The 11825-nt window shown below is 41.0% G+C and overlaps 1 protein-coding gene across 2 annotated transcripts; it reads right to left on the reverse strand.

The window, feature by feature from the left end:
- Positions 1-331: 331 nt before the first annotated feature.
- Positions 332-10444, reverse strand: LOC102917848 (uncharacterized). Of its 2 annotated transcripts, none has more exons than XM_015995995.3 (4): positions 10260-10444; positions 7680-7806; positions 2434-2561; positions 332-1635 (listed from the first exon to the last, which is right to left on the reverse strand). In XM_015995995.3, exons 1-4 carry the CDS (start codon positions 10260-10262, stop codon positions 514-516), a joined length of 1380 nt encoding a protein of 459 aa, XP_015851481.2. In that variant the 5' UTR covers positions 10263-10444; the 3' UTR covers positions 332-513. The 2 variants fall into 2 exon arrangements, with proteins under 2 accessions (XP_015851481.2, XP_076410973.1); XM_076554858.1 differs by lacking the exon at positions 10260-10444 and adding an exon at positions 8109-8196.
- Positions 10445-11825: the final 1381 nt, after the last annotated feature.

Below are 11825 nucleotides of genomic sequence, written 5' to 3' on the forward strand. Positions count from 1 at the left end.
TAAAAATAAAAATTTAGTCAGGTGGTGGTGGCACACACCTTTAATTCCAGCACTTGGCAGGTGGATTTCTGTGAATTTGAGGCCAGCCTGGTCTACAAAGTGAGTTCCAGGACAGCCAGGGCTACACAGAGAAACCCTGTCTCAGTGGGGGCTGGGGGGAACCTTAAACCTTGTATCAAAAACTAAAGTGAGGTCAGCAAGATGGCTCAGCAGCAACCAACGCTGATCTCCTGAGTTAGCTCCCCAGGACCCACATGTTGGAAGGAGATAACCAACCCCCAATTATCCTCTAACCTCCACACACAAACCATGTCACATGCACACCCACACGTACACATTAACACACAAAACAAAATGTTTAATGTAATTTAAAAAATAAAATGGTAGAGAGCAATAGAGACAACCAATATTGACCTCTGAATTCCACACATGCCATCATGCGTGTGCACACGTGCATATGCATACACATATGAATGCATGCACACATGCACACAGCTTGCCATAATCTTTACATCAGGAATGCTTCTCTCTAGTATGAATTCTGTTATGATGACTAAGGATTGAAGATCTGGAAAAGGCTTTGCCACAGGCTTTACATGTGTAGGGTTTCTCTCCAGTATGAATTCTCTGATGTACAGTGAGGTGCGAACAACGTCTAAAGGCTTTGTTGCACTGTCCACATTTGTAGGGCTTCTCTCCAGTATGAATTCTATGATGCTTTCTAAGACTTGAGCTTGTGGTAAAAGCTTTGCCACACTCTTTACATGTGTATGGTTTCTCTCCACTATGAACTCTGTGATGTCTTCTGAGATCCGAGCCTTTGGTAAAAGCTTTGCCACACTCTTTACATTCATAGGGTTTCTCTCCTGTATGAGTTCGATGGTGGTACATAAATGATGGCCATTTGTGAAAGGCTTTGCCACATTCTTCACATTTATAGGGCTTCTCACCAGTATGAACTCTCTGATGCTCACAAAGTTTTGAAATCTGAGTAAAGGCTTTCTCACACTCTTTACACTTGTAGGGCTTCTCTCCAGTATGAATTACATGATGTCGTTTCAGGCTTAAACCATTGCTGAAGGCTTTGCCACACTCTTTACATATGAATGGCTTCTCACCAGTGTGAATGTTTTGGTGTTGAGTAAGAACTGAACTATGAACAAAGGTCTTACCACACTCCTTACACTTGTAGGGCTTTGCTCCAGTATGAATGGCATGACGTTGTCTAAGAGTGGAACATTTGATAAAGGACTTGCCACATTCTCCAACACAAACTCTCTGATGTCGACTAAGATGACAGCTTTGGTTAAAAGCTCGGTCACAACCTTGACATTTGTAAGGTTTCTCTCCAGTATGAATTCTCTGATGTTTTCTGAGGTTTGAACGTTTGTTAAAGGTTTTGCCACACTCTTCACATTCGTAAGGTTTCTCCCCTGTATGAATTCTCTGGTGCTGAGTAAAGGCTGAACAATCAATAAAGGCTTTGTCGCATTCTTTGCATTCAAAGAGTTTCTCTCCAGTATGAAGTCTCTGGTGCACATTAAGATATGAACAACTATTAAAGGCCTTACCACATTCTTTACATTTGTAAGCCTTGTCTTGAAGGTGGGAACTCAGATGAAGATCTTTTGAGCCCTGCTGAAAGACACATCTGTTACCTTTGTAAACATTCTCTGGAAAAGGAATATGTTTACTATGATTTGAACCATGATTAATGTCTTTTTGAGTTTCAATGCATTTATAAGTTTCCTCTCCAATATAAATATCCTGGTAATTATTTTAGATACAGCTCCGACTAACAGTCTGTGTAGTTTCATTAAACATGCACTCCCTTTCCCAAATAGTTGAATCTGTGTTTTGAATTAACAATGATGGGTAAGAATCTCTGTGAGTTTGAGGCCAGCCTGGGCTACAGAGTGAGTTCCAGGACAGGCTCCAAAGCTACACAGAGAAACCCTGTCTCAAAAAAACAAAGAACAATGATGGGTAAGAAAAATCTTTCCCACATTCACTAAAATTGTATATTTTGGCACAAGGCATTGTTTGTTCACTGCAAAATAATGAATTTTTTGTAAAAGAACTCTCAAACTGATCACATTCATAAATACGTTCATTTTCTAACCTATCTCCAGAAATGTTTGAATAAAGGTGTAATCCAGTGCTACGTTTTAAACTGTTCAGCTTACTAGTTATATCTTGACCTAGGCCCCCTTTCAGATGTCCCCAGTTTCCTTGCAAAGGAAAGGTACATTTCAAATGTTGCTGGGAACATCTGCTTAACGAAAGGTAGAGCTCTTCATGAGTATCTGCCATAAACTGAGTCTTTTTCTGAGGTATTTTCTGTTCTTGATCTTCATTGGCAGAGATGTTTGTACTATTGTTAGTCACACACTGTCCACTGTAACACACTTTCTGACCTTCATTCTCACTTACACTTTCCCTTTTTTTCCTTAAATGTGAACTGTCAATGCCACACTCTTCATGTCTTCTTATTACTTCTTGGAATGAATGCTTTATGTTCTCCTTCGATGAAATGTATTGGGTATAATGAGAAGATACCACTGAAAGAAATAAAAACAAATGACTCAGAGTAAATACTGTGCACACACAACATAAGAAATTAGAGGGGTTCTCCCATTGTGCTGGAAGCCTGTATTTAAGACCTCCTCCCTCCTTCAATAAACGGCATTCGGCATTTAAAATTAAACATATATATAATATATATATAACATATATACATACTGTGAATGTAATCTATGAATACCACAAATGTGATTAATATCATGAGTGTAATTAATGAATATCATGAGTGAAATTTAAAAAATAAAAATTAAAAAAAAACACATCAGCAAAAAAAAAAAAAAAAAAGAAAGAAAGAAAAGAAAAGAAACTAGAGCAAAGAGGGGACAATAGCAGAGAAGCAGATAGCAAACCAAGGCCCTCATCACCCACAGGTACCAGCATGCTGACCAAATCCATCTGCAAATGCTGCAAGCCACAAAGATATATGAAGTAGGATTTCAGCTGATTATGGCAAGCCAAGGGCCTTCCAGAGGTCAAGCTGAGGCTCAAGGAGTCTTGGTAATACCGGCTTTTGATTATTAACCGTTTCCTACTATGAATTTCTCGTGTGCTGTTGTAGCTTTTCCATCATTCATTGGGCACAATCTCCCCTCTACTAATGGAATATTTAGATAACCTGTGCAGTAACAAAGCCAGGATCCCTAATTTCAGGCCTTTCTGTCATTATTGTCATTAACAGCATCCAGCCAGGACCATCCCCAAAAGTATCTTATCAGAGATACCTCTGTACTCTCTAAGAATAATTAAGCATCCAGACTATAGGTTTGAGAAGGCCTGGAAGATATGCTAATTAAGTTTAACTTTCCCCTTTCCAAAGTCTTATCTCTAGTTTTAGCTCCACCTTTAAGTATTAACTCAGAACCTAAGGGTTTCTACTTACAGATATATCAAGCCGACTCAGGCTGCCCATCCACCAAGAGCACTCCCCTGCCCTGCCAGAAAACCGCAGTAGCCAAAATAGTTTTGACAGATAAGGGGCCAAAGGAAAATAAGGACAGACTCCTAACACTTTAACTAACCACTTCTAAGAACAAAGTTGAGCACATAAAATCTCCCTTGCTCAGATATTGACCGAATTTAGATCTCAGTTGATTCTATTCCCCATTAGTCACTTCCCTTTTGGGTTGCAGATGATGGCTGGCAATTACTGCTCTTTTGTGTGGATCTTATTGCCCCTCCTTTTGACCCTGAGGGAATTCAAGCCTGGTGACCCTGCTTTAGCCAGAGCATTGCTATTGCATGGGTATATAACTGAAAACCTCAGAGACTTGGGAGGACTAGACTGAGAAGAGAAAAGAGAATGGAAGAACTAGATGGGTAAGAACTAGAAAGGAATGAACTGAGATGGGAAAGAACTAGATTGAATGGCTAGAAGAGAGTATTAGAGTAACGAGATGGAAGATGAGGAAGAGCCAGATGGGGAAGAACAAGATGAGGAAGGAAGAGATGGGAGAGAAGCTAAGATGGGAAAAACTAGATGGATGAGAACCTAGATGAGGCAGAACTAGATGAAGGAATTAAGATAGAACTTAGAGGGGACAGTAGACAAATGTAGACAGAAATCAGGCAAGAAAGGAGCTAAATAAGAGAGCAGAACAGAAACTGTGTAGAAAGAGAACCGACTCAGAAGAATAAAGTAAGTGGAATAAAGAGTTTCATGTATGTAGATTTAATAGAGTACCCTCAGATTACCACACATCATCCTTAGCCTCCTCCCCAGGACTCTGGAAGAAATTTTCTCAGGGCAGGTCCCCAAGGAAATTTCGATATTTAAACCTTCCAGATGAACATAGCACTTGGGGGGGTCATGCAGCCAGGATTGTTACTTTAATAACCACAGCTTTCCAATCCCCACACAACACTGGGGAGTTAGGGAAACAATCTCCACCTCCCTTCCTCTTCCTAAGGAGAGCAAAGGGTAAAACACGTGTACAAACTCCTGGCTTTCTTGGGGATTAGCTAAAAACTGGCTGCTATCCACCATGACACAAAAGTCCTACCAATAAATTATATTTTAGACGGCAGTTTGGGTCAAAAGAAACCAAAGGTATGATACCAAAGAAATGATAGCGTACATATATATATTCAACAGGGGCAGGAGAACAAGAAATACGAGTCAACTTTTTTAAAAAAAAAAATACAAGCACATATACAGAGAAAAAACAGTGAAGTATATTTGAGAGGCTTCAATAATTTGGTTATAACTGATTGTCATATTACCTGGTAGAGTGCACATTACCTTGGTAAACTGTCACACATTGTTTAAGTACACTGAGAAGCAAGCTCTAGAAACATGGTTCCTCCATGCCCCACTTCAGACCCAAGCATGCTGGTTGTCACCAAGTGTCCTCCAAAATCTGGGGATGGGTTACACCACCCCCAACTCTATCATAGGGAGGAAAAGAGGAGCAAAACAACCCACAAATAAAAACACAGGGCTTTGGTTTTTCTTTTTAAGACAAGGTCTCTCTCTGTAGCCCTCACTGTCCTAGAAATATATAGATCAGGCTGGCCTCGAACTCAGAGATCAGCCGTGTGTGTGTGTGTGTGTGTGTGTGTGTGTGTGTGTGTGTGTGTGATGTGTGTATACATACATACATACACAATACACACACACATATATATACATGACTATAGTAGATCATTTCCAGACCATATATAATACATGGATGGAAACAACACATAAATTCAGACAGATGACTGTCTTTTTTAATTTCTTAAAATGTACTACTTCTTAGTTTATTTAATTAACAAGTTTAAAAATCTATGTATCTATCATATACACTGTGATATTTACCATAAATACACATGGTGGACCTAACACATAAATTATTTCACACAACTATCACTTTGTGATTAGAAAAATTTCTGTCCATTCTATTAACACTTAAAGACAAAATAATTACTCATCAAGCTGCACCGCAGCACTCCTGACCATCTTAAATCTATTAAACGATGTCCTGTAGCCTTTAATATAATCTAGACCTCCTAATGGGCAAAGCCACTGAGGCTAACTTTTCCAGACTCCATATGCGCGAGTCTCTCTTTGGCTTATTTCACTTAATGTAAAACCCTGGGTGTTACTCATGGTGCCTTAGATTACTTGTCTATGGTTGAACAGTAATCTATTGTAATCTAACATGCTTTTACTCATTTGGCCATGGAAAGCCACCTGGGTTGGTTATTATTTTTTTTGTTTTGTTTTGTTTTGTTTTTTCGAGACAGGGTTTCTCTGTGTAGCTTTGCGCCTTTCCTGGGACTCACTTGGTAGCCCAGGCTGGCCTTGAACTCACAGAGATCCGCCTGCCTCTGCCTCCTGAGTGCTGGGATTAAAGGCGTGCGCCACCACCGCCCGGCTGGGTTGATTATTTATGCTGCTCTGGACATGGCAGTAAAGCTCCGTATTATGTGGAATGATTTATGTTCCTTACCTAACATCCAGCCATGGAATTGCTGGGTCATGAGGTCATTCTAAGTTTTTCTTTTCTTTTCTTTCTTCTTTTTTTTTTTTTTTTGGTTGTTGTTGTAACTTCTCTACTATTTTCCACAACAGCTTCACTAATCTACTGTTCACTGGTTTAAAAACGGACAAATCTCAGTGAAAATTAACAGTATACAAAGAGACAGGGAGATCCGGCTCAACTGAGAACCTAGAATTCTAGAAATTGACTCTAAAAAAACTCAGGTTTATGAATTAGCCAAAGAAATTCACCATTTAAAGGATGTTAAATGACCTAAATAAGAACAAAAACAACAACAAAAAGATGGAAATGAGAAGATGAGCAAAGAGGTAACGCATACATGCAAGCAAAAGCCCAGTGCACCTGAAGTAAAAATAACTAAAAAAATACCGTGCTTCTTAATAAACTCGCTTGGCATAAGACAGCCTGTGCAAGACCTCCCAACCCCAGCTTTCTATCTTCCCTAGCCTCTTCATCCCTGGTCCATTCTCTCTCAGGAACCGGTCACTGAAGAATGACCTGCTGGTCTGGGTCACCTGGGCATATAGTCATCGCCTCTTGTTTCTTCACACTCCAAGGCTCTTCCCTTCGCTCTAGAAAGGTGACCATGAAAGACTTACAATGCTTGAGACTCTCAAAAGGAACTAATGACATCTCTATTCCAGTTGTGTGATTAATACAAAAGACTGAACAGGGCTGGAGAGATGGCTCAGCAGTTCAGAGCACTGACTGCTCTTGAAGCATACCTGGGTTCAGTTTCCAGTAGCCACATGGAAGCTCACATATATGTAACTCCATTTCCAGGAGATCAACTGCCTTTTCTGACCTTCGTGGGCTCCTGCACACATGGGTGCACAGATATTTACTCGGGCACACATACATACACATAAAATAAAGAAATATATATATATATTTTTTTTTAAAGATATAACAAGATTCTAGAAGTCTGTTTCTCCAAACATTGGTTCTTGAGACTTACAGAAAAATTCTAACTTGTAAATCCTGGGATCTCCTTCCAACTACCACCAACTCAAAGGCAAAGGGAAGAAACTATTTCATGATGTAGCAAGTTTTTATACCAGTGAGTTCCTAATAACTGCCACAAATGAAGAATGTATATTACCTCAAGAAATGGAGTGGGAAGCTGGGCAGGGGATGGTGCATGCCTTTAATCCCAACACTTGGGAGGCAGAGGCAGGCAGATCTTAGTGAGTTTGAGTTCCAGGACAGCCATGACTGTTACACAGAGAAACAACGTATCAACGAAAGAAAGAAAGAAAGAAAGAAAGAAAGAAAGAAAGAAAGAAAGAAAGAAAGAAAGAAGGGAGGGAGGGAGGGAGGGAGGGAGGGAGGGAGGGAGGGAGGGAGGGAGGGAGGGAAAGGAAGAAAGAAAGAAAGAAAGAAAGAAAGAAAGAAAGAAAGAAAGAAAGAAAGAAAGAAAGAAAGAAAGAAAGAAGAAAAGAAATGAAGTGGGTTACAAGTATATCACAAAAATTTTACCTATACAAATACCTCATTTTTTCCTGAAAAGTAAGAATCTGGAATACACTCATGCAGTATAAAGGTATGCAGGAGATATCCCCAGAGGAAGGGAATGAATGTTGGCAGCACATTTCTGAGGGAAGCTGTCCTCACCCACAGAGAGCAGGTTTCTGTAATTCTCCACCATCACATCCCTGTATAAGTCCCGCTGAACACAGTCCAGACATTCCCACTCTTCTGGAGAGAAATGAATGGCCACATCACCAAATGTCATCAGGTCCTAAAAGAAATTGAAATAACATATTAACTATTATTAACATTGACAGAGTTCCTAATTTGGCCAAAGATGAAAAGAGATAGAACTGATTCTGACAGTAGTCTTAATTAAACATTAAAACGTTTGATGCAATTACATTTGCTTCTATAATTATCTAACTCTGCAAAAAGATAATAAAAGATCCACAAAACCAATGTAGGTAATATTCTTATGAAATAATCAACTTTTTTTTTGGAGACAGGGTTTCATTGTAGCACCAGCTTGCCTAGAACTCACTGCATGGACCAGGCTGGCTTCAAACTCACATAGATCCACTTGCCTCTGCCTCTCAGGATCTGGGATTAAAGGATGCACCATAACATCTGGTGAAATAATGAAATTTTAAAGACAGGCATCAAGAAAGGAATAAATATATTAAATACTATATTTATATTTTAAAAATAAACTAATTGTATTCCTCAAATGAGAAATTCACAATGAGTTACAAGAGTACTTCCAAATTTTAATGTATACAAGCATAAATAAGAATATTAAAATGAAGATTCTGACTCAGTAGTTTTGAGTTGGAAACACCAATGATAATGGTGACAGGTAATCTTGAACAACAGACACTGGGTAGAACACTAAGACTTGATTTGAGAATTTACATTCAAAAAGTTTTTTAAGGTATTCACATTTTATTATAAACAACAAAGATTACAAACATTTCTTGATCTTTTAAAATATACTAGGTGTCACTATCATGTTTTCAAATCTTTTAAAAGATTGTATCTGTGTATGTGTGTGTGTGCTGGGGGCACGTACACACATACACACACACACACACACACACACACACACACACACACACACACACACACACGAAGGGTGCAGGCCAGAAGAGCACATCAGATTCCTTGGAGGTGGCAGTTGCAGGATGCCAGGCTTGTCATGTGGGTACTAGATCCAAACTCCAGTCCTCATTATTGGATAGCAAGCACTCTTAACCACTGAGCCATCCATCTCTCCAGAGCCCAGGTGTTCAAATCTGAATGTCTAAATTGAGAGCAGTAACCAGTAAATGTTATCTGACCAACATTTTACCAAGGTTATCTGACCTAGAATTCACACAAAAGAAGCATAAAGGCCAAAATAAAGTCTAAGTCTTAAAAGAACGTTCAGAGCAATTTTCATAATGGAATAATGGAAATAAAGCAGCAAGACCCAAAGTGGCAGAACAGAGGCATTCAGTTAAGGACTTCTTAGAGAAAATCCTCGAGTCTTTAAAGGGGTGGGGTGGCTAAAGAGATGGCTTCGTGCTGAAGAGCAGTGTTGATTCAGGGAGAAAGACGAGACATTTTCACCTTGATAAAAGTGAGAAATATGCTGTCATACAAAACTTACTAATCTGAAATTATGCTCTGCTTCCTTTTCAGACACTATTAATATGCACACACTTAACAACAGAAAATAAGAGCAACATCTGAGTCTTACATTTTCTTCCATTTTTTTCCTGTTCTTCATTTACTATCTGTTTTACACTATATTTTAGATTTTTAAGACACTTGGAAATATATGGGTTTTTTTCTCAAAATACAAGGCAAAGAATATATCCATGACATGAAGATGTACTACAATGAAAACCTACACACTAAGATCAGCTTCAGGACCTCCACTGACTGGTAAAGCCAGTACCTCAATAAATGTGAGAGATTTCATTCCCCAAAGCAAAACACACAGAGAACTTTAAAAGTTTCTGTATCAACTATGACGGTTTATGCAAGATATTTAAGAAGTTCCCAAGCTAGAGAGATGGCTCCGTGGGATCTTGCAGAGGCCCAGAGTTTGGTTCCCAGCACCCACGTCAGGTCGCTCACAACTGGCTATCACTTCTGTTCAGGGGATCCAATGCCCTCATCTGGCCTCCGCGGGCATTCCATATGCACGTGCATATGTATACACACAAAAATAACCACAAAAAAAATTTTAATTCCACAAGATAAAGACAAAAGCAACTAAGTTTATAATGAAAAATCCGACAGGCAGCACATTAACCTGGTGAATGAAGTTTTAATCGGCTATGTAGAACAAACTGGCAGGGAGCAGCAACTATCTGGCTCCACGACCTATCCTGCCCCACAACCGCTGAGGGAAACCACGCAAGCCTATATACAGGGATCCTCTCCTGAGATCCCGGTGATTAACACACATCTGAAGTGATGCTAGGCTGCGGGCACACAGCTGCCCAGAAATGTCTCGCTCAGCAGGATCTGAGATCACAACGCAGGGTTGACAACTGGCAGCTTTGCCAGAGACCCCACTGCCTGCCCAGCACCATCCCGGACGGGAACAAGATGGGACCCATAGTCCCCACTGTCTACACAGCCCCCACCCCGTATCGGAGGAGACCCTAACAGCAGGCTCCAGCGCCGACCTGCGGAGCCCGTGTCCCATCAGGACTCCAGGCGGATACTCACCATCTCCTGGCTTCCGAGGTATCCGTGAGTATCCGGTACCGCCACGCGGGGAACAGGTCACAGGACGACAAGGAACCCAAAAACTTCTGCACCTCTGCAGCAGAGGACCAGAAGCTCCCACAGGCGTTCAAGATGGCAGGCTCCAGAGAAAGCCCGCGAGGTTTTAAAACCCTGCCCTCGGCTCTGGCTACATTCCTGATTGGACAGTCGTCAAACAATGTTGGAACCTGGCCTCCACGGACCCACACCCACCCCCTCCTTGCTTGCTGACTAAAGCTCACTGCTCGGGAGGTTCTTTGTTTCTGTATCCTGCCTCTGGTGTAAACAGCTAGCTAGTATGCAACAATGTAAAACAAGGTGGCAACTTCTGCCCTCGGGAAATTCCCATTGTGCTGTAAGCCTGTATTTAAGGCCTCCTTCCTCCTTCAATAAACGGCATTTGGCACCCTGCTGAGACGAATGACTCGCTGATCTTGTCTTTTCTTTTTTTTTTTATCCACAGCCCCTCGCTTGGACATGGTGAACGTTACCCCTACAAGACAACACCACTGATCTGATTTTTCTGGCTTCGGAAAACAACAAATGGCACAAGCCAGTAACTGAATGTGACCAGAATGGCAGTTTCTCCACTGCAGCTGATCTGATTTGGTTTAGGTTTGGGTTTCAGTTGGGTGGTTTCATTCGATTTTGGTGGACTGAACCCAGGACTTCTGGCAGCAGCTATGATAAGGCAAAATTTTAACCAGGAGGACCTAGCCCATCAAAAGACATTTTAATTTAATCTTACATAGATCAATTTATCAATTATATACCTGTCACTATTCACACAAAAAAATATAGTGATAGATTCAGAGATTTAAAATTAAAGATATAAATCTTTAAATTTCACTTAACTTTTCCAGTCTCTGTTGTTACTGGAGTAATTGGAGCAAAAGCTCCAATCCAGCTCTAACAGACTAGGAACGCTAGGCCACAGTCCCAGTAAACCTGTTAAACAGATGGTTAAGAGCAGGTACTGGCTCTTTCAGAGGACCTGAGCTAGGTTCCTAGCAGCCAGGCAGCTCACAACTGCCTGTAACTCCAGCTCTCCCTCTGGCCTCCTCCAGCACTGCACTCAAGTGTACATATTCCCTGTGCACACACCTAAGTGAAAACAAAGGCTGGTGAGATGGCTCACAGGTTATGAGTGTTGTGCCCAGATCGTGACCCCCAGAGAGACCACCAAAGACGAGCATGCCGGAATGCAAAAGCAAGGTTTAATTCTGGATATCCAAAAGCAATACAAGCCTAGGCAGGGACTTCGTCCAATACATCCAACGCAGTGGAGGCTGGAGGAAGCGCCCACCTGTCTGCAAGCTCAGTTTTTAAAGGGAAAAGTCACAAGGTTACATCATTTAGGGGTGCTAGTACGGGTACAATTCTGATTGGCTCGCTTCTAGGGACTTCTAGAAATTACTTCTAAGGGAGTGGTTGCCCGCCACCATTTCTCATTGGCTGCCCTCAGGTGGAGGCATTTCTGTGATCAGTTACCCTGGAAACCAGGGAGAGGACATTCCATAGTCTGGC

This window comes from Peromyscus maniculatus, chromosome 1 (genome assembly GCF_049852395.1).
Source record: "Peromyscus maniculatus bairdii isolate BWxNUB_F1_BW_parent chromosome 1, HU_Pman_BW_mat_3.1, whole genome shotgun sequence".
NCBI classification, from domain to species: domain Eukaryota; kingdom Metazoa; phylum Chordata; class Mammalia; order Rodentia; family Cricetidae; genus Peromyscus; species Peromyscus maniculatus.

What these genes read in the sequence shown, in the direction of transcription:
- LOC102917848 (XM_015995995.3), bottom strand. An exon ending in CAGAAACCTGCTCTCTGTGG is followed by an intron (nt 2,562 to 7,679) that starts GTGAGGACAGCT and finishes TATTTCTTTCAG; the next exon opens with TGGTATCTTCTCATTATACC. An exon ending in TAAGGAAAAAAAGGGAAAGT is followed by an intron (nt 1,636 to 2,433) that starts GTAAGTGAGAAT and finishes GTCTTTCAGCAG; the next exon opens with GGCTCAAAAGATCTTCATCT.